Raw genomic sequence first — 22,977 nt, 5'->3', positions numbered from 1 at the left:
CTGCCAGGCGACCCAACACTAAATGTGGACAGCACTCAGTGTGAATGTTCAGCTCCATTAGCTCGCATATCCACCTTACAAATATATTAGGCATCCATTGCACATCAGAGCTCAGAGCTATCAATTGCTCATGCTTGTTCCTTAAGCGACACCAATTCCTGCCTAGCCACTAAACCATTTTTAGAGTATTTTATTGTGCACAGATGCATGGGTGCATGCAAGCATGTGGTGCTGGGGATTAAAAACTGGGTACTTTTGGAGTGATGGTGGGGCATGTCTTTAATTCCAGCACTCAGGAGACAAGGCAGAGGCAGGAGGATCTCAGAGTTAGGGGCCAGCCTGCTCTACAGAGTTCCGGGACAGCCATTGCTATACAGAGAAACCCTGTCTCAAAAAACAAAACAAACAAGCAAAAACTAAAACTGGACCCTTGCCTAGCTTTTGTGAAGCATTTGGATTGATTCCAGCACAGGGAAGAAAAAAAGGAAAAAAAAGCTGGATGGATGTTTATCTGTTTGCAACTCCAGTGCTTGACAAGCACTTTATTGCTATGCCCCATAAGCTGGGTGTTCTAGAGGTTTTGTTGTTTGGTTTTGAGACAGAGGCATTCTGCATAGCCTAGACTGGCCTTGAACTCACAACCCACCTGCTTTGGTGTCCTAAGTGCTAGGACACAAAGTATACCATGTGCCTAGTTCTGTTGTTTTTTTTTTTTTAATGTTTGTTTATTGTACATAGGGCACATGTACCATAGTGCATTGTGAGGTCAGAGGACAACTGTCTAGACTCAGTTCTCTCCTTCCACTGTGTGGATACCAGGGCTTGAACTCAGCGTATCAACCTTGGCAGTGAGGGCCTTTACCTACTGAGTCATCTAGTAGCCTCTGCATTTTGTTTTGTTAGACAGGGTCTCATGCTATAGTCCAGTCTAGCCTTAAACTTGTGGCAGACTTGCCTCCGCCTTGTGAGTATAGATTACAAGAAGGGAATCCTGGGTCTGGAGAGATGGCAGAGCATTAAGATTGACTACTTCTCTTACAGAGCATCTGACTTCAGTTCCCAGAACCCCTGGCAGCTTACAACTACCTGTAACTCCAGCTCCAGGGTATCCAGTATCCTCATTTAGACCTCAAGAGCACCCATACTCATGCATGTATATACCCACCACCCCATACACACCACACACACACACACACGTAAAAATCTTACAAAAATATTATATGCATGTGAGTGTGTGCTGGGGATCAGATCCAGGCAGGATGTTGCACATGAGCTATGCCCCCAGCCTGTGTTCTTATTTGCATAATGGTGTAGGGCAGGTGTGGGAGAACTTGAACCCTGCCGCAAAGTTGTACTGTTGCATTTGAATTGTTTGTGTGCGAGTATAAGAACACAAGCCTTCTGTTGAGTCTCCTAAGTTTCCAGTTGGGAGCACTGCACCGTTCCTGTCTGCAATTCATCATGATGGCTTCAAAATTCTTTCAGTTTTTGTTGTATGTATGTGTGTCTGTGTGGTTTTTTGAGACAAGGTTTCTCTGTGTAACAGTCCTGGCTGTCATGGTATCTGCTTTGTAGACCAGGCTGGCCTTGAACTCACAGAGATCTGCTTGCCTCTGCCTCTTGAGTACTGGGTTTAAAGTGTGCACCACCACTGCCCGGCTCATCTCAATTCTTAATGTGTTGGAAATTTGGCCTTTATGTTGTCAGGTAGAGCATGAGATATTCAAAGGAGTTTTGCTGCTAATGTTCTATGTGTTATTGGCAGTTATATAATCTTCCAATTGCAGAGTGAATAGCACTTTATATTTTGTATTTTGTAACAAAATTTCTCCTTTTACAGATGCAGGTGGTAACCGAGTTAAAAACAGAGCAAGATCCCAACTGCTCTGACCCAGATGCAGAAGGAGTGAGTCCTCCTCCCATGGAGTCTCAGACCCCAATGGATGCCGACAAGCAGGCAATTTATAGGTAGTGCCCAGGTGTGGACTGTGTGGTTTTCAAAGGACCAGGAGGAGTGTAGATATGTGAAGTGGAACCAGGGCTGGACTCTAGACTGAGCTGGGAGGGACCACTGGGATACTGTGACTACTGGGGACGCCTTTCAGACTGAGGTGTTACTTCTAACAGTAAAACTGGTTTTATACTACAGCTCTTTGTGTTGGGTAGCCTTTCAGAAAAGCTTCAGTCAGGCATGGCGGTGCACACTTGGAATATCAGCACTGGGGACAGAGAACTCAAAGTCAGTTCCAGGCCAGTCTGGGCTACTTTATAGACTCTAAAAGAGAAAGGGGGCCTTGAGATGGATCAGCAAGGAAAGCTCTTGGCATCTAAAATATGACCTGAGTTTGATTTTTAAAACCCACAGAAAGTAGAGAGAAGTCTACAGAGCTGCCTCTGACCTCCACATATGCAGCTTTAGAAATTGTCATTTTGCAACTGGGCGGTGGTGGCACACGCCTTTAATTCCAGCACTTGGGAGGCAGAAGCAGGTGGATCTTTGTGAGTTCTAGGCCAGCCTGGTCTACAAGAGCTAGTTTCAGGACAAGCTCCAAAGCTACAGAGAAACCTTGTCTTGAAAAACCAAAAAAAAAAGAAAGAAATTGTCATTTTGCTCTGTAGACCTCAGCTTCCGACAGTATTTCCTGAGTGAGGTCATGTTCTATAGTGAGGGTTCATTTCCGTTGCATAGTATTAGTATCTTCTTGATTTTCTTTTCTTGACTGGCTTCTTTCACAGAAAATGTTTTAAACATGAATCTGTTATATTAGAATCTTCTGGGACTTTTTGAGGCTGAATAATATTTCACTGTGTTCACTGTGTATATACCACATTTATCTATTTGTGTTGCTTCATCCTTGCTGGCCTTGAACTCATAGAGATCCACCTGCCTCTACCTCCCAAGTGCTAGGATCAAAGGTGTGCACCACCCCTGGTTGTGCTTTCTCCTTTTGACAGTTAGTGCACTGTGAGCTGGTGTGCAGATCTAGCTGTCCACAGTGTATTAGAAGCTCCCCTCATGACTGACAGACCAGAACAGCCTATATGTTTCTCAGATAGTAGTGGGTCCATACAGCTACTCAACATTAAAAGGAAGGAATATGGTTGCATGCAACTTCATACGTGAATCCCAGCTGTCTTATTCTGATGAAGGAAGCCCTTCTCAGAAGGCTTGAATTTTGTATAAATGCCTTTTCATAACACCAAGAGAAAATTTAATGGTGACCCCTGCTGGGGCTAGGGATTCCAGCATGGTATACCAAAGGGAGAAAAAAGGAGGGTTTGAGGGTTCTGATGTGACTAGATACACATATAAGGGTCTAAACACTAAGAATAGTCCATTTATTTTTGGATAGTTCACAAATAATAATTTAAGGGCTGGAGAAATAGCTCAGTGGTTAAGAGCACTGCCTGCTCTTCCAGAGGTCCTGAGTTCAATTCCCAGCAACCACATGGCGGCTCACAACCATCTGTAAGGAGATCTGGTGCCCTCTTCTGGCCTGCAGGCACACATGCAAACAGAATACTGACAATACTGTATACATAATAAATAAATAAATCTTAAAAAAGAAACAAATAATAATTTAAATACATGCATGGTGGTCCATGCTGTAATCCATGCCTTGGGAGGCTGGGGTAAGAGAAGTGTGAATCAAAGCCAGCAAGGACTGTGTAATGAGATGCTCCATCATAAAACAAAGATCAGGAGCTTTAAAAAATTATCTTAATGTAACTTAAAACTAACTCAGTTAAAAGTATTTTGCTGAGTGTTGGTGGTAGAAGCAGGTACATCTCTGAATTTGAGGCCAGACTGGTCTACAGAGTGAGTTCCAGGACAGACAGAGCTACACAAAGAAACCCTATCTCCAAAAACCAGAAAAAAAATTTTTTCACGAAACACTTCCATTCAGAATATCCATGCCATATAAACTAAAAAGCAAGTCACAGACGGGTTAAGAGAGATGGCTCAGGGTGGAAGAGGACCCCGCTTCAGTTTCCAGGAGATCCGATGCCTTCTTCTGACCTCAGTGGGTGCGGAACACACATATATTTAATAAAAATGTAAAAGAGTAAACAAAAAGAAGTAACAGACTGTTTAAAATCATTCATACAGGCCAGACAACGCATCCCTGTAACTTAGTACTTGGAGGCTGAGGCAGGGGAGCCTCAAGTTAGAAGCCAACCTGGCTCATATAATGGATCCCTGTCTAAAAAGGGATGGAGGGTCATTGGTGCAAAGATTTGTGGAGAGAGGTGGCACACCTTTGCTGTCTTTCCCTGCAGGCACCCGCTATTTCCATTACTAGCTTTGTTGTTTGAGAAATGTGAGCAGTCCACACAGGGCTCAGAAGGCACAACCTCTGCCAGCTTCGATGTGGACATTGAGAACTTTGTCAGGAAGCAAGAGAAGGATGGGAAGCCCTTCTTCTGTGAAGATCCAGAAACTGACAACTTAGTGAGTAAAGTTTCTCCTCCCTCCCTCCCTCCCTCCCTCCCTCCCTCCTTCCTTCCTTCCTTCCTGTCTTCTAGTTTCTAGCTAGTTTTCCCTTTAACAATCTAACTGATTTGTACTTCCTCCCAGGTGGGACTTTGTCCTCTCCTGGGTGTTTGTAAAAACTTCCTGGGGCAGGCTGCTCCTACGGGGTGTCTGTTGCGCCTGTGTTGTGAGTACAAGTCTAATCTTAGAAACAGGCTCGAGCCATCATCTGCAGAGCAGCCTCCCTCCCAGTGCTGACACCAGTTGCTGTGCCAGCATCCTTTGTTAGGGCACCCACACTGTCTGCCCTTCCAGCCTGAGTTTCTCCCAAATTCAGATTAACTCAGAGCCCCACAGCAAGGTGCGTTCTCTGGGTTTTGTATCTGGAAGACTGGCCCGCAGCAGGTCTTCATCATCTGTGGATAAAGCGTATTGGCCTTAGCTCTGCTGCTCCTGATTTCTCTTTGTGTGTTCAGTGTTTACTACCTGAGAGCTTTCGCAGATGCGCTCTGTTCGACTTTTTTTGGTCTCTGAAATAAATGCATGTCGTTTGAGTAAGGAGCAGAAGCCCTTTTGGTCCTGGCCCATCCCTGGCCTGGCTCAGTCAAGGAAACAGGTGTCCTCTACACCCTGCGAGCACCTCCTCATCTAAGCACAGGATCTAACAGAGCTCATGCTCCGTAGCTCTTGTTACTGATTGGTCTCTCACAGCATCAAGAATGTAGGTGACTTCATACCTGAGTCTGTGGCTGAGGGGCTGGGCCTTGTTCATAGCAAGGGCTGTCAGTGACATGGCACTGTTGGCCTTAGTGACCCATTGTTAGAGAGCAAGTATGCTCAACCGTGATGACTTCATAGTAAACAAAAGAGAAATAATAGGAGGAGAACTTGGGGATCTAGAGCTAGGAAAGAGTTCTTAAACTTGACACTAGAAGTATGATCCAGAAAAGGCAGAGCTGGTGGGTTAAACTTTTAGAACCACCCCTAGGATAGGTTTGGACATTGAGGTGGAGAAGAGCGAGGCTGTAGCCCTGTCATCTGCAAGCATTGAGCCACATTCCCAGCTTGGCCATGCTGAAGGAGGCACCTTGTTCCCGTGTCTGGCACAGGTGCAGCTGGGCTGGGGCAGGGACCCTGGAGTGCTGGAACACTGTGTGCAATTGCCAGTGCTGCTCCATTTCTGCTACTGGCACTGATGTCGTTCCCATTTGATAACTAAGCAGTATGTGTGATAACGGTGACTTCTGATAACGACACATTATTTCTCACTTAACAGTCTTTATTTTTTCTACGTCTAGATGGTGAAAGCAATCCAGGTTCTGCGCATTCATCTTCTTGAACTGGAAAAGGTTAATGAACTCTGTAAAGATTTTTGTAGTCGGTACATTGCTTGTCTGAAGACAAAAATGAACAGCGAGACCCTGTTGAGTGGGGAGCCTGGGAGCCCTTACTCCCCTGTGCAGTCCCAGGTACTTGCCTTTGGGGCCCACTGTGCTTCTTGGTCACTGTAGTATTGATCATGCATCATTACTTCTGAGACTGCCAGCTCCTTCAGAATCATTGGCTGCCCTGAAGTCCTGTCCCAGTTGACTGTTAACTCGTACTACCCTCCCTTGCCCTGGCCTTGCATTCTGTTTCCATCTCTGTGAATTGACTACTCTGTGAATGTCTAATTCACAGACATAGAATCATACAATATCTGACTAATTTCACTTCTCAGAACTTTCTTAAGCCTAGGCAGGAATGAAGCATCATTGTGTTTTAACTATTCTGATATGTGGTGGTATTTCATCAAGGACTTGCATTTTCCCAATAGCAAATGATACTTTTATGTGCTGATATGCCTTCTGTGTGTCATCTTTGCTGGAAAAGTTTGCTTATGTCTTTTGCTCATTTTTTTTTTTATTTTGGTTTTTTTTCTAGACAGGGTTTCTCTGTCCTGGAACTAGCTCTTGTAGACCAGGCTGGTCTCGAACTCACAGAGATCTGCCTGCCTCTGCCTCCCAAGTGCTAGGATTAAAGGCGTGCGCCACCATAGCCCAGCTCTTTTGCTCATTTTTAAACTTTTATTTTCCTTAAGTTTCTGAGTTTTGAAAGTTTTCATTGTTTGCAGATGTTCGCGTGCTTCAGCACCTGTTGTTAGCAAGCTGTTCTACTGAACCGCTTTCCCGCTTTTGTCAAAAGCCAGGTGGGCATGTTTCAGGAGTCTGGTGTTCTCTTGAGCTGTGTGAATGTACCACCAGGCCGTGATTACTACAGCCGCCTGGCAGTCTCAGCACTGAAGGGATGCTGTCCACCAGCTCAGCACTTCTCAGAGTTGTTTTTAGCTCTCTTGTAGTTGCTTTCTTTGCCTTTCCATATAAATTGTCAGTGATGCCGTGTAGATCTACAAGACAAATCCCACTGTGAGCATTGATAGCATTGCATTAACTCTGTATCAGTATAGGGGAGCTGACATCTCTACTGTGTGACTCTTCAGTCCAGAATGTGCCCCATCTCTGCATTTATTTACATCTCTTAGGGCTTTTTCATCAGTGTTTTGTAGCTTTCACCAAAGTGATCCATGCACTTTTAGAAGTACGTACAAGTAGCCAACTGTATTTAAGCACACCTTTAATCCCGGCATTCCAGAAGCAGAGGCCAGCAGATCTCTGTGAGTTCAAGGTCAGGTCAGTCTAGTTTACTTAGAGAGTTCTAAGACAGCTAGAGCTACTCAGTGAGACCCTATCTCAAACAAACAGAATTACACACAAGTATATCTTTGAATGACTGTAAATAAATTGTTTTTAAGATTTGTTTTTAGATATGAGTGTTATTTGCATGAATGTACGTGTACTTTGTCTGGTGTCTGAGGTAGCTGGAAGAAGGTATAAAACTGCCTGGAACTGTAGTTTCCAACAGTTGTGAGCTGCCGTGTAGTTCCTGGAAACCAATCCCAGTCCTCTGTAAGAGCCTCATGCGTTCTTAACTGCTGAGCTGTCTCTCCAGCCCCTGGATTGTACTTTTTGGGTTTTGTGTTCATTGCTAGCCTGAAGAAAAGCAGTTATATTTTAATGTGTTGTAAAAGCATTCATAAGAAAATCAGATAAAGCCATGTGTTTCTGTGAGCAGATGTCAGCTGTGGAAAATAGTGAATTGCATTTTGACACTCCACGTGTGTGTGGTGCTTTGGTGTCCCTCACCCCTGTTACTTCTTCATCCTTCTTTCCTGCCCCTCAGAGCCCCTCTGACATTTGGTGTTCATTCTCATATCCTATGACTTGATGAGTTCATTTCTCTGTTCTAAGTAAAGTGTTTATTGTTCTATTTCCTAGTTCTTTTTATTTTATTTTATTTTATTTTTTGTTTTTTGAGGCAGGGTTTCTCTGTGTTGCTTTGGAGCCTGTCCTGGAGCTAGCTCTTGTAGACCAGGCTGGCCTTGAACTCATAGAGATCCACCTGCCTCTGCTTCCTGAGTGCTGGGATTAAGCCCGCCCGGCTTCATTCCCTAGTTCTTTTCTTTCTCTGGTGTCCTGTACAAATAGGAACAACTCTGTCTGCTCGCTTTCTGACCGCTGTGCATTTGTTCCCTTTTCTTGCCTCATTGCATTGGCTGAAATATCCAGTGCTCATTAAGTGCTCACTTCCTTCTCTTGTCCTGGTCACTTCTGGTGCCTCTGAACCAGTGGTGTCAGCTTTGCACGTGTTGTTCTGTCCTGAAGGGTCTGATTATGGAGAACTGGTACCTGAGCCTAATGTAGGAGAAAGTGGTAATGTGAAGGCAGGGTCTTTCTGCTCACCTCCTGGGCCTGAGCAGCAAGAGAAAAGCCACACACTGCACACACACCACGGTGTGGATCATAGCTAGTCTGACTGCTTTTGTATCTCTAGTTCCCATATAGGATGCTTGCTTTCTGAAAGCCAGTCCACTGAATCTGCTCAGTGTCCCTGGCCTACCGCACCTTCCTTATTGCAACATTATAATCTTGCTTCCTTTGACGTTTGAACATGCTTTCTCTGTGTTCTAATAATTCCCACATGTGTGTGTTCTGACATTCAGCAGATTCAAAGCGCCATCACAGGCACTCTCAGCCCCCAGGGAATCGTGGTGCCAGCATCAGCCCTGCAACAGGGAAATGTAACCATGGCAACAGTGGCAGGTAGGACCACCTAAAAATGGGCACCTTTTCTGTGAGCTTTTGCAGAAAACATCCATTATATTAGAGCAAGCACATATATAAATGCCTTTTAACTTCTGGGTTTTTTTCTTTGTAATTTCATTGTATTTTACTCAATGTCAGTTACTAATATAATAGTGCTAGAGACCAGAGCAGTTTGAATATCTGCATCTTGTTGATTTTTCAATAAGTATATTGTACAGATTGTAGTTTTCTACCAAAAGCATTTGGGGGAAAGGTTTTATATAGGAATTGACTGTATGTAGCAAGGGGCTGGAGAGGTGGCTGAGCTGTTAAGAGCACTTACTGCTCTTCCAGAAGATCCAAGTTTGATTCCCAGCATCTGTGTCAGGTTGCTCACAACTATCTATAACTCTACCTCCAGGAGATCCCCTGTGGGCACCTGTATTTATGTGCATATACTGCTCTCGCTCTCTCTCTCTCTCTCTCTCTCTCTCTCTCTCTCTCTCTCTCTCTCTCTCTCACACACACACACACACACACACACATTTAAAATAATAAAGTAAAAAAAGAAAAGAAGTTGGTGGCACATACCTTTAATCTGAGCACTTGGGCGGAAGAAGAAGGTGGATCTCTATGAGCTCGAGGCCAGCCTGATCTACAAAGAGTACCATGATAGCCAAAGCTGTTACACAGAAACTCTGTGTTGGAAAAAAAAAAGAAGAGAAAGAAAGAAAGAGGGAAAAAGGAAGAAAGAAAGAAAAAGAAAAGATACAGCAAAAATTAATTATGGTTTCAAACAACATAGGTTTAAAAATACTTAGTTGGTGCACCCTCATACACAAATTCATGTACGTGTGTCACTGCGTGGGTGTGGTCAGAGGACAATTTGTAGGAATCGGTTCTAGGGGTCAAACTCGCGTTATCTAGGCTTGGTAGCAAGCACCTTTACCTGCTGAGTCATCTGCTAACTTCTCAAATAACATAGTTTTTAATTGTGCTATCTACAGGACCTGGAAACTACCTAGTATTATGAATTGGTCCCCAGTGACAAGGGCAGGTGCCATGTGGGCCAGAATTGATGTGATAATTTGTCTTACCACATACTTTGCTAAGTCTTGTTGACCATTTGAAGTGGTTAAAAGGCTCACCCAATAGGCTTTTCATTTCTTCCATAAGCATATCAGGAAGAATGGCTTTAAATCATTAAGACTTAAAAGTAGTTTAATATTTAAATTCTCTTTTTCTTTTTGAGGTGGCACAGTATACCAGCCTGTCACCGTCGTCACTCCACAAGGTCAAGTGGTCACACAGGCGTTGTCTCCTGGGACAATTAGGATCCAGAACTCCCAGGTGTGTGATGTCCTCTAAGACTTGTAATGAATGCTGCCTAGGTGGGGGTAGGTGAAGCAAGCTAAGCTGTCCCTTTTTTGTGATTGTCATTTGCTGTCAAGCAGCCTGTAGTCGGTTTATTTCCTTTCAAGCTTCGTCTCCCTTGTTGTGGAAGTTTACAAAATTCAGAACAGTCTGAAGCACCAGTGAAGCTGTTGACAACTCCAGGTGCAGCCATGGCAATGATGTCCACTGTGTATACACATCATGACTCACAGTCCTATGATGCAGAACAGCCAGGCTCAGTTTTCGGAACCACAAAGCCCAGACTGTACCCCTAGCCTGAAACTACACCCCAAGCTCTGGAATCATCCCAGGCCTCTGCTTTGTATCCTTGACATGATTGGGGTATTTTATTGAGATCAGGCTCTGGGTGTCTGCAGTAGCAATTCTTGGCTTTGAGACAGGGTTTCTCTGTGTAATAGACCTGGTTGGTCTTGAACTCACAGAGATTCATCTACCTCTGTTCCCAAGTGCTGGGATTAAAGGTATGTACCACCACCGCCCAGCAAATTATGCTTTTTTTTTTTTTTAGGGGAAGACATTTTAAGTCAAATAACCTACTAGCACTGTAGAAGATACTCCATTTGTCTTGTTAAAAAAGAAAGTTGTGGGATTGGTTTTGTTGTTGTTGTTTGTTTTTTGGAGGGGATTGGGACAAGGTTTCTCTTCTTTGTAACTGCATTTTCTTAGGGATAAAGGTTAACTTATTTAAGTAGCAAACCTATTAAGCCTGAGTCCTTCAGGACAGTATTTCCTGACCTGTTGTAAAAACCCCATGACCCTCATTCCCACACTATTTTCCACTGTCACACAAGGCTCCCTGCCTAGGAGCACATGGCAGACTCAGGTCAAAAAGTGCTGCGTGCTGCTGCTCCCTGAAGAGGGTGTCAGCCTTGGTCGGGACGCTCTGACCTGGCCGTGCATGACCTGGTCATGAGGATGATAGTAGGCTGGAGTTGACTCTGACTTCCTGAGAGATGACCACTGAGAAGTCTTTAACCATACTGCTAGCACACACATAAAAATGGTTTTGAGAGGGAGGACTAGGCAGGAGGTAGGTTTTTATGTTTCACAAGCTGTCCTTAAACTCTGTATCTAACCAAGAATAACCCTCATTCTCTGCTTCCGCCTTCTGAGTGTTAGGACACAGGCTTGTGTCACCACTCCTGACTTATATGGTGCTGCGGGTGGAACCTAAGGTTACTCGCATAGCTGCAGCACCAGCTGCCTGACCACATATTGTACCACTGCTACTCAGAAGAGTATCGGGTTTTGACTCCCTCACCTCTCAGCATTACTTGGAATGCTTCTGTCAGGTTGGGGTGTATCATGGCTCAGCCTTCACAGAGCACCATAGGCAGGCTGCAGATCTGAATACTTCTCCACTGCCCCCAGGTCCCCTCCAAGCCTTTGAGCCAATTATTCTATCCACATATGATTCTAAAGGGAAGCGTGCCTCTGATGAATGCCCTTGGAACTTCTTTGTCTGCCTTCCACTGCACGGGGCTCCATTCTCACATCCTGCCCACCTCCTCCAGTTGCATCAAGTCAGCACTTATTGTGACATCAGCCCCAGCTCCTGTTGTGCTCTCAGCAGTAGTTCCACGACGCTCTGGCTCGCAGCGTGCTTATTTTTTGTGTGTACCATGTTTTTATTATGTAAGTGTCCGGTTGGCCCTTGGTCTGTGTCCACAGTGCCAGGTGACACATCGGTGCTGCGTGTCTTGTCAGAGCCAGCTGTTTCAGGACTGTCTTCCAGGCCTGGGCCCATTCTGCTGGTCTTATTGTAAAGTCTATTGCAGAGGATGCAGATAGAGGCAGGAATAGTGTAGAGGGCGCAGAACTCCCTGGTTTCTCTCTAGTACGCCACCCTCCAAGAGCTTGGAAACTTCACAACACAAGTAGGATTGTTGAACCCCACTGCCTGTTGGTGATCACCCTAAACTTTAGCCCGTTGGTGCACGACAGAAGTTGATATCTGTGATTCTGCCTCAGTCTAGCCTGTGAACAGTCCTTTCCTGGGGGCTGAAGTCAACAGTTGACACAGTTCAGAATATGGAAGCATCCCTTAGCAGTTTGGAGAGTCTACAAATTGTAGGGCTTACATGCTGCAAAGATGGGAATGAAGACCAAACATGTTGTCTGTGTTGCAGCATCCTCAAAAGATATATATATAAAATCTGTATAGGGTTCCCACACGTGCCTGTTGGCTGTAAGTAAGCCTGAGAGCCTTAGAGTAAGTTAGCTTCCTCTATCTGAAGCTGCTTGATATGTTGTCATTTCAAAGCCTTGCTGACGTTATTTGTCCACTGTGTGAAAGCTTCAGCTGCAGTTGAATCAAGATCTCAGCATCTTGCATCAAGAAGATGGCTCCTCCAAGAACAAGAGGGGTGTCCTGCCGAAACATGCCACCAATGTGATGCGGTCCTGGCTCTTTCAGCACATAGGGGTAAGAGTGCATTGGGTACACCCTGAGTGACCAAGGTGCCCTCCTGGCTTGTGTCCCCGGGAAACTGACTTTTGTGTTTATTTAACCCAGGTCTAAGTTTGGTATTATACTGTGTCCATAGTGGGGCTTGAGCATAGGTCCCTAATAATGACTTCAAGAAACTTAAATGCAGCAAGGGTACCCCTATGGCTGGAAAGGGAGCAACTGAGCTACTACTTATCATGCCCATTTGGATCAGAAAAGCCTATTCTGTGATGGGGCTGACGGGAGGAGGCGGCAAAGGAAAAGAGCAAGCAGCATTGCTTATGCAGTGGATCTAAGAGGGAGATGCAGTAAGTTAAGGCACATCGTGAAGTTGGGCACAATGAGGAGCGCCAATGCATGGTTTGCTTAGTTTAAGATGAGCAGCCCAGGCAGGAAGAGAGGCACACAAGTGTACTTGATGGTGAGGGCTGCCACACAGGTGTGTCAGGTAAAGGACAAGAAGTGATGGCTAGTGCAATGGCTGTGATGCAGTGGCCACAGTTCCCCACGGAAGTGCTGCGTTGGGTGCACCTCTTTCCTTTTCAGGCGTCAGTGTCTTATCACACTTCCCTTTAATGAGTTAATATTCCTCAAACATAAACCCTGGTTATAAGGACCAGTGAGGACATATTTTCTTTTTTCCTGTGCCTTCTTGTCCTCATTTCTTTGCAACACCTAGTTTTCCAAGCAGTGGGGTAGCAGTGACTGCTGTCTGATTTCTCTCTCTGTGCTTGTGTTTCTGACCTCACTTTTTATTTATTGTTTAGTGGCATAAGGTCTCCCCCTCTTGGCTCCACCTTCTAAGTTTCCACCACCTCACAATAGCAGCAGCCTAAGAACCAAGCCTTCAACACCCAGACCTTTGAGGGGCAGTCAGTGTCTGGACTTTAACACCAAGTTAATCCAACAGAGGTTTGATCCTAAGAAAGCTATCAGTGATACTGGTCTGTCCTAGTGTCTGTTTATTCTCAGGGCTGAAGAAGATGCCACGTGTTGTGTTGCTCATGCAATAAACCTCAACAAAGTTGATATAGATGTGCTGTGTCAAGGCTCAAATGTCTGGGCACAGAGGATGCCCCACAACAGGGCTGCGGCTCCCACTACTATTACCTGTACATCTTGGGACACTGGCTGAGCACATTCTCACCACATACTGATAGCTACTAGTGTTGGACATTCTTGGTCAGGGAGGAGAGATGTTTCATTCTTACCTGTTTTTTTTTTTAAAGGATTTATTTATTCTTATTTTATGTGCATTGATGTTTTGCCTGCATGTATGTCTGTGTGAGGGCATCAGATCACTTGGAACTGGAGTTACAGACAGTTGTCAACTGCCATGTCAACCCCGGTCCTCTGGAAGAGCTCTTACCTGCTGAACCATGTCTTCAGCCCCCTTCTTTTTGATCTGAACATTTCTAAGATAAGGATTTGCGAAGTAGTCTAGTTGTGCTGAAAGCTCTACTGTATTGGCTTTTTCTCTTCTTTATTTGTATGCATCTTATTTACCTAGATAGTCTTGGGTTTCCCTTTTCAATTCAAAGCCCACTGTGACAGTAACCCTCTTTATTTTTAGCATCCCTACCCAACAGAGGATGAAAAAAAGCAGATTGCTGCTCAGACAAATTTGACACTGCTTCAAGTTAACAACTGGTAAGATGACCGCGTGCTGACACCACACCTGTTACTCTGGCAGAGCCTGGCCTCCCGATATGCTCTCTGCTGCCATCAGAGTGCTGCAGCCAGAGACAACGTGTGTCAGGGTATATTGGACGTGTTTCCACCTCACGGGTATGCTAACACAGTGGCCCCTCTTGCTCTCCTTTAGAAATAGGCCACGGCCAAGTGTGATGCCTTTAACTCAGCACTCAGGAGGCAGAGGCAGGTGGATCTCTGCGGGTTTGAGGTCAGCCTCGTCTACATAAGTTTCAAGATGGCCAGGGCTGTTGAGAGACCCCGTCTCAAAAAAACAAAAACCCATGCCATCACTTTAGACCTACAGCTTAGGGGCAGTCTTGCATGTGTCCCTGCATTCATTCTGCTGCATAATGGGACTTAGAGCCATTCCCCAGATAGACCTGCCCGGAGAAGACCACCATGTTTACAAGTGAAACATTCTCTGCTAGGTTTGGGTTACACTGCTGGAGATAGTTGAGCCCTAAGTATGTGTTCCCATGGTGAGAACTGGTGTTCATCAGGGTGCTGTTCTCTTCCACTGGGCAGTCACTGTCTCCATTTCACTGTGTTCAGATGGAGGACAATGTCAGCTTCGTAGAATTAGCGCGCAGAAAGGGAAACACACACTACCACTCAGAAGCATTATAGCTTCATAGTGGGGCTGTGCTATCACCATCATCCATGCCTGCTGCAGTTCTAGAGTACGCTGTGCTGTTGGCCTGCTTATTCTACCAGAGATGCAGGAGCTATCCTTCAGGGGTGCATAAGCATGCCTACTTTCTTGCATTTGGGCCAGTATTTAATATTTAAGTAGAAATAGTAGACCATGCTGCTTGAGTTATTTCCTGTTAAATATAGTGCCGGCAAAAATATAAAGGGTTCAAGCATGTTGCTGTCAATACAGTGAACCATTCTTGGCTGACTGACACTCTCTCTCTCTCTCTCTCTCTCTCTCTCTCTCTCTCGTTGCTATAAATACAATGAAATATTCTTTTTTTTTTGAACTAATGGCCTATTTATCTTTATGTGTTTGGCATATTTCAGTGTTACATTTTCCTCCAGGCTCCTTCATGTGGTCTCAGATGGCAAACTTTCCCTTTTTTAAAAATATTTATTTATTTATTTATTTAGTATGCAATATTCTGTCTGTGTGCATGTCTGCAGGCCAGAAGAGGGCACCAGACCTCGTTATAGATGGTTGTGAGCCACCATGTGGTTGCTGGGAATTGAACTCAGGACCTTTGGAAGAGCAGGCAATGCTCTTAACCACTGAGCCATCTCTCCAGCCCCAACAATGAAATATTCTTGCTGGCTGATTCTATCTCTCTCTCTCTCTCTCTCTGCTCTCTCTTTGGTGATTGGTGAGATAGTTTCATGCGGTGTAGGTAAGACTGGGCAACTCCTGTGACAGTCTCCTGAGAGTCTCCATGGTTATTTTCACCTGATTATGACATGTTAGTATCACAAGTCTATGTAGACTTGACTGGCCTTGAACTCATAGAAATCTACCTGCCTTTGCCTCCTAAGTGCTAAGATTAAAGGTGTGTACCACCATGCCCCATTAAGTTCATTTTTTAAAAAAGAGCTGGGTCTGCTCTTCTGGAGATCTGTTAGTCTGTAAGCTTGTCACGTGTTCCTCTTGCCAACATGGTTCCTAAAGGGTGGTACCCCATGCCAAATCTTTACACGTTCTTTTGGCCTGAGTATCTCTGTCTACTCACAGGTTCATCAATGCCCGAAGACGAATTCTCCAGCCAATGTTGGATTCCAGCTGTTCAGAGACTCCAAAAACAAAGAAAAAGCCTGCTCAGAACAGGCCAGTTCAGAGGTTTTGGCCGGATTCTCTTGCATCAGGAGTGGCACAAGCGGCACCCAGTGAGCTCGCCATGTCAGAAGGTGCGTCCCTTCAGATGGGCATAGGGAGTGATGGGCCCGGCCCACTGCTGTAGCTGTATCCCGTGCAGAGCTGTGTACCTGAGATGCCCTTTCTTTGCCTCTTAAGACTCAAGCCTGGCAAGATGGCTCATCGGGTAAAGGCTCTTGCCACCAAGCCTAAGAACCTGAGTTTGGTTCCCAGGAGAGAACCAACTCCTGCAAGTTGTCCTGTGACCGTCACATCATGTCCACATTACATCATACTCCACAGATACTAAACAAATATGTTTTAAAGTAAATAACGGGAGGAGGTGTCCATGGATGGCTGTTCAGGCTCTCCAGTGGTGGGGAGTTAATTTGTGCATGCTGCCCGTGAGAATGCTTACCGGTCTTGAGGTGTCCTTAGCGAGGCACTCTTTTACTTCCAGCTTGCTTCCTTTCCCTTCCAGCCTTCAGCAGACAGCGGAGTTGGTCCTCCTCACACCTCGCCTCTTTCTTTAGGGCATGTGCCTATCTCTTGCTTTTGACCTTTTCCTACTCTCCCTGTCCCAAGCCATTGTCCTGATGTGTGTCCCATCAACTGTGTGACTGTGTGCAGTAAGCTCTTTAAGGTCTGCCTTGTTTTGCACAGAATTAGTTTTGCTTTAAGCAAGGCCTCCTGCAGCTGTTCAGGATGGCCTTGAACTCCAGGCTTAAGCACTTTCCCCTTAGCAGTTCTGACTGAGGTGTGTGCCACTGCCTCCAACTGGGTGTGTGTGTTTGAATGTGCAGGCATAGCCATGTCTCCTTATTCTTTCTTTTTTCCCTTGACAATACTCTGCTATGTGGTTAGGAAGCTTTGGACACAGTTTTTCATTTCTTTTTCTCATAATATTTTTATTGATTATTTGGGAATTTTACATCATGAACCCTGATCACACTTCTCAGTCCTCCCAGGCCTATAGCCCCCCAAAAGAAAAAGAAAAAAGAAAAAAGTCCAATTCGTGTTACCCATATGCTCACTGAAGCATGGTCAAACTCCTGGTGGCCAATCCCTTCCTCACCCCTTCCTCCCCTCCCCCTGAAACTATCAACTGTGGAGAGCTACACTTCAGCGTCCTTATCACAGTTTTTAAGAGTTCTCTTAGCCGGGCGGTGGTGGCGCACACCTTTAATCCCAGCACTTGGGAGGCAGAGGCAGGTGGATCTCTGTGAGTTCGAGACCAGCCTGGTCTACAAGAGCTAGTTCCAGGACAAGCTCCAAAACCACAGAGAAACCCTGTCTCGAAAAACCAAAAGAAAAAAAAAAAGTGTTCTGCAATGGCTTTCTGTCTAGGCTGTTACTGTTTTTTTGGATGGGTTATGGTGGAGGTAAGGACTGTCACAGAAGCCTTTGTCCCTCTTCTCAGCTGTGAGTCTCAGTCATTGACAACACTGCAGAAGTAGCTTCCTTGCCCCTTACAGTCAGCAGGAGCATGATCATGGCGTTTTATTTCTTTAACATTGTTATTGGAGTGCTGGGTATGGATCCCCTGGCCTCACAGGTATACTCTACTGCTGAGCCCCAGCCCTGCCGCTTCTCAAGCCTTCTGTTGCGCGTGTTTGCAGTCTGTCCATGTCACTGGCATGCCTTTCCTTTCCATCCATTTCATACTGAGTTGTTTCTGCTGCTCTTGTCGCCATGTCGCTGCCCTTCCTTTGCAGTGTTGATTCTGTACAGTGTGAGTTTGTCTTAGATGATATGGACTTCGCTTTTCCAGAAGTAGGGCGGGAGTAGTTTGTACCCTTTGGTGCAGTGACTGGCATCCACATGGCTGTCTTAAATGTAGACTGAACAAGCAGGCAGTTTCTGTCTGTGCTTCTCTCTGGCTGGTGAAGGCAGTGACACCCTTGTGCTCTACTTTAGGTGCCGTTGTGACCATCACCACACCTGTAAACATGAATGTGGACAGCCTTCAGTCCCTGTCCTCAGATGGGGCCACCTTGGCCGTACAGCAGGTCATGATGGCAGGGCAGAGTGAAGATGAGTCGGTGGACAGCACAGAAGATGACGGGGGTGCGCTGGCCCCCACACACATCAGTGGGCTGGTGCTGGAGAACAGTGACTCCCTGCAGTAGGACCTGCGCCAGCAGGGCCAGCGCGGAGCTGGAGCACCTGACTCTTTATTGTTTGCACAGCAAACATTTTACACAGTTTTCTTTGTAATATGTTTTATATGTAGATATAGAAGAATAGAAGAGTGCACTTTTGTATTTCACAGCAAGCTTCAAGATGTCTTCGCTGGTGCAGCGACTTCCTTCGGATGTGCGTGTGTGGGTTTTTAATGCTAGAAAAGTGATGAGTGGCCCCTGCCCCTCCATCCTGACAGGATTAAGGAACAATGCTGCCATTTTTTACAAAATGATGCAGTTGCAGTTGAGTTCTGTGGTTTACAGCAGGCTGGGGGCTGCTGCTTATGTCGCCCATAGATCTGAAGATGACCTGCACATGGGCTGCAGGGCAAGAAGACACTGGCCCTGGTGGGCTGCGAGTGCCCACAGCACACTTGAGTTCTCTTTGGGCAGCATTTGCCTGTTTCATTTGCTATATAGAAAAAGAAACTCCTATTTTTACCTTGCTGGGATTATTGGATAAAAAGCTATTTTTATAGATCAATTATTAATTGGATTATGACTATATTAGGATAAATTTCTAGAGAAGGAACAGCACATGCTTGTCTTTGGATTTGGAATGTTCTGAAAGGCAGCCGCCCATGGTGGTCTCCTGCTCCCTGGGCGGGGGTCTCACCATAACTGCCCAAAGGAAGCAACCGTCAAGTGAACTTTTGACATCTCCAGTTTGTGTTCATATGATACTCAGACTACAGTTTACACTTGCTGTAGCGTCTCACAGAGTGTACTCAGTAGAATGGACGGTAAGTGAGCTGCCGCCACGCAGTGCCCTTAGTGTCATAGCTCTCTGCCATTCCTAGTCCAGCCTAAGTCAAACCTGACTGCAGTTACATGGCTGCCTTGCCATGATAACTGGGTGGTAATTTTAGATTTTTTTTTAGTTAAAACATGTTATACATAGAATGTTTATTATAAACTAATATAAAATGTGCTCTTCCCCACTGGCTCAGAGCTGGGGAAACATGAAACACCCAAACCGTCTTACACAATGGGCAGACCTCTGGAGTTAGACCCGTGCAGGGATTGTCCCAGTGGCCCCACTCTCTGCTCACAGAGTCTGCAATGCTCTTGCTGTCACACACTCACAGTGCAGGTGCTGCTTCCCATTTCCAGAGTCCTCCCCTTCCACGATTTAGGACAGTTTGGGGACTTCATTTCCTGGTGTCAAGACAGAGCAGGCTGTAGGCTGAGGTTTGGGGGTTTGCTTTTGGTTTACTTGGGAGGCCTTTTCTCCGAAAACTAGTTCCCTACTTCATGTTGAGCAAGCGGCTGTATTTTCACGGAAGGTACCTAGGCCAACCTGCTGTGCAGCTGTCAAGGGTGCCATTCTTGGGAACCAAGGGTGGTAATTGGTTATGGCCAAGGTTACCTTAGAAGGACATCTTTAGCTAATTCACATTTTTCTTCTGGACCGGTTCACACCCACCCCAACTGTTTTGATTCCGTTTAGTCATAGAGCTGATACCTGGACAGCCAAATAGTCACAAGAAAAATAGGGTCTCCTTTCAAACCATTGAAGGAGCCTGCACAACAAAACCAGAACAACAAAATAAACAAAACCAAAAATCTTGCCAGCAACTTTTCTGAGGAGAGAATAATGTGTCAAGCAGCCTTTCCATTACTTACTCTCAAATTACTTTAATGTTTTAAGTCATGTATATAAAAGCCTGATAGACTGTCAGTATTGGGTTTAAAGCAGAAATGCATCGCCCCTGTGAGCTCCTGCAGAGGTCTGCACTCTCTCTAAAGGAAGCCTAGTCCCTGCTGTCTGGCTTGCATGCCAGCTGGTGGCTAGCTGGGATTTGAACACCGTGATCCAGTGTGTCCTTTCCAGTTGAATCAGCTTTCTTAAGCCCTGAACTCTCAGCTGCTAAATTCAGAGGGATAACATGAAGATCTTGAGAAAACCTGGGTGTAGTGGCACACTCCTGGAATCCCAAATCTCAGAACTCGAGACAGGAGGTAAGCCTGGCCTACATAACCTGACTCTAAAAACAGATTGTAAAAGAGCTGGCACAGTGTCATAGCCTGAGTTTCTGTCCACCTCCCATGCATACTGAGATGCCTCTAAGTAACTCCCATGAGGCAAGCTGTTCACAGAATTGCCGCCCAGCACATTTCTTGTCTGTCAGTTGCACGTTCAAGACACCTGCTTACTGGGCATTGTGGCATGTACCTGGAATACAAGCACTTAGGAGGCCGAAGCAGGAGGATTACTGCAAGGCTTAGATTAGTCTGGTGCATTTTGAAACCCTGTCTCAAGAGCCCAAGCATAACTTCTGCTCTCCTTTCCTTGGCCTGTGGAGAAAATCTGAAAGTCCATCTCCTTTGGGCTTTGTTTAAATGGTCAGATTCCAGCTTCCATTCCTATTAAAGTCCTCCCTGACATTGGAGCCTTTCGAATGGGTTCTGAGTCAACCTGTGTCATTCTGCTGTTTGGCTGCCTAGCAGAAATCTAGACTGGCTGAGCACCCATCTGGTGGCTTCAGTTTTCTCCCTTTTGAGTCCAGATTGTCAAATAGAAGTGTATATGCAATATGCACTGTGACCTTTCCGCCTAAGGCTGATGGGACACTGTGTAGCCTGCTGAGTGGCCGGCGCACCTGTGCGGGCATTCGGCAACATGCTCCCCTCTGCATAGCTCCCGCACACTGCAGGGAATACCCACCCATCCTGAGGACTTCTCCCGCAGGTGGCCACAGAACTCGGCAGTCTGCCTTCTTCAGTTAAGTTCGGTCTTTGAAACTGACAATCTTTAAAATGTGAATACTGTAACGATATGTTTTCTCGGATTGTTGTCTTTAAAAGGATTTTTGTGAAACAATTGATTTATCAGAGAAAAAATTAAAAACAAAAACATGCCTTGTGGATGATTGATTCTGTAAAGCTTGTGCCACCAAGCTGCTTTTTCACGCTGAGACTTGCAGACTGTCACACCAGAGTTCCTAGGGACAAGCTGACATTGCGCCAACTGTTTAGCTTTAATTGCACCCTCAAGGGTCTGGGCTTCGGTTCGTCATTTTTCAGGAAAAACTTGCAAAATAGTTTTCATTGTTTTTGTTTTTTTTTTCATAAATTGAATTACTTTGGTGTAACAAGAAAAGAATGACTCGTGGGAGCAGTGCCCTCTGCTGGTCCACACTGTAAAACCCCTTGTTAGGCGGATCCTGGGCGTGTCCAAGGTGCACAGGAAATTGTCTAGGAGTTGTAGGTACAGCTTGTGCTTGGAACAATGGACCAAAGGCTTTTTCTTCAGAAGTGTGTCTAAGGGCTGGGGGTGGAGCTCAGATGGTAGAGCACCTGAACAGAACCCTGAATTCACTGCCTAGCACCCCATAATCCTGGAAGTTGGGAGTGGAAGGTCAGAAGATCAGAAGTTCAAACTCAAATTGAGCTGTATTGGAAGTTTGAGATAGGAGAGACCTTGTCTAAAAAGACAAAAATAACATTAAAATTGGAACTCTGGGTGGCCAGTATCTTGGGAAGTATTGATGACTTACAGATTCAACATACCTATTTAAACAGAGACAAGCCTAGCAAAATAATTGCAGATGGGTGGTGTATTTGAATTGAAAGCTTAGGGCTTTTGCCTTTTGTGATTTATACAATGTTTAGCCCACAAGCCTTTCAATGGAGTCAGAGAGGGAGCCTTAGTGCACAGTTTTTTTTTTTAAAGACTTTATTTATTTATTATGTATACAACATTCCGCCTCTATGTATGCCCTCATGCCAGAAGAGGGCGCCAGATCTCATTACAGATGGATGTGAGCCACCATGTGGTTGCTGGGAATTGAACTCAGGACCTCTGGAAGAGCAGTCAGGGCTCTTAACCACTGAGCCATCTCTCCAGCCCAATAGTGCACAGTTTTTATCCTTGTACGATTAACTCTTCAGCCTTCACTAGATACTATATTCCCCTTCCATTCTTTAGACCTAAATGTTGCCAAGTATGGTGACTTGTGCTGATAATCCCAGTATTTAGGATGCTGAGGCAGGAGAATTACAAGTCCAACAACAACCTGGGTCAAACCTAAAGACCCCCACAGCTGTGGCATCTGAGTATGTCTGCCTAGTGAGACCCCATAGGCCAACAGTGTGCTCTCCTCTGCAGGGGCCCCAGAGAAGATGCTTGGACATGGGCTTACACCAACAGGAAGTCTACTAGCTGGCCTGGTGGACTCCACTGGGTGCCCGGGATCCCATTGTAAATCTGAGCCTTTCTCAGGATGAGCTTTTAAACACAAAAACCATGTTCTGGGTTGACATACTTCAGTTAACAAGAACAGTTAGCCGGAAGTGGAAATGCAGAAGCCAAAAAGCAAGGTTAGTATATTTAAAGACTTTCTCAGAACTATGGACTTTGATGGATTAGGTCTTTGTTTGCATTTTGGCAGGTAGTGCTACTATACCTGTGGAGTTTTATGGCCTAAACAGTACTTCCATCATGGAGTCAGTTGTGCTAAGGGCCCTATTATACTCTTTCTTCCCAGTCTCTTGCCTGGCCTTCGATGTTCTGGAAGGCCAATGTGGCCCGAGCTCAAGGGTGAGTACTTCATAGGTAAGCAGCATTTAGAGCCATTACCTATGCCAGTGATGCCATTTGGGGTCTTGTTGTTTGAACCCAAGACTTGGCCATGTAAAAACAGCAAGAGTGTTAATACAAATTAGGAATTCTTTCATACCATCATACTTGCACAGTTTTTTGGGGTTTTTTTTTTTTTGTTTTTTTTTTTTTTTTTTTTTTTTTTTTTGGTTTTTCGAGACAGGGTTTCTCTGTAGCTTTGGAGCCTGTCCTGGAACTCCCTTTGTAGACCAGG

At 45.3% G+C, this 22,977-nt stretch overlaps 1 protein-coding gene across 6 annotated transcripts in view; it reads left to right on the top strand.

The window, feature by feature from the left end:
* The window catches only part of Pknox1 (PBX/knotted 1 homeobox 1), a 42,003-nt gene extending 20,981 nt beyond the window's left edge, over positions 1-21,022 (top strand). For 3 of the 6 annotated variants that reach the window (XM_026785545.1, XM_026785546.1, XM_026785547.1), the window contains exons 3-11: positions 1,841-1,968; positions 4,282-4,453; positions 5,773-5,943; positions 8,514-8,613; positions 9,848-9,945; positions 12,308-12,436; positions 14,034-14,110; positions 15,858-16,030; positions 17,895-18,106. In XM_026785545.1, the coding sequence (XP_026641346.1) occupies positions 1,841-1,968; positions 4,282-4,453; positions 5,773-5,943; positions 8,514-8,613; positions 9,848-9,945; positions 12,308-12,436; positions 14,034-14,110; positions 15,858-16,030; positions 17,895-18,106 (1,260 nt within the window). Of the gene's footprint in view, positions 1-1,840; positions 1,980-4,281; positions 4,454-5,772; positions 5,944-8,513; positions 8,614-9,847; positions 9,946-12,307; positions 12,437-14,033; positions 14,111-15,857; positions 16,031-17,894 lie in introns of those variants that run through there. The other 3 variants (XM_013351248.2, XM_026785548.1, XM_026785549.1) reach the window with 3 other exon arrangements.
* Positions 21,023-22,977: the final 1,955 nt, after the last annotated feature.

The sequence above is a fragment of the Microtus ochrogaster genome, linkage group LG2 (genome assembly GCF_000317375.1).
Source record: "Microtus ochrogaster isolate Prairie Vole_2 linkage group LG2, MicOch1.0, whole genome shotgun sequence".
Classification (NCBI taxonomy): Eukaryota; Metazoa; Chordata; class Mammalia; order Rodentia; family Cricetidae; genus Microtus; species Microtus ochrogaster.
The sequence above is the reverse complement of the archived record's forward strand: the minus strand, read 5'-3'. Positions and strand labels throughout refer to the sequence as shown.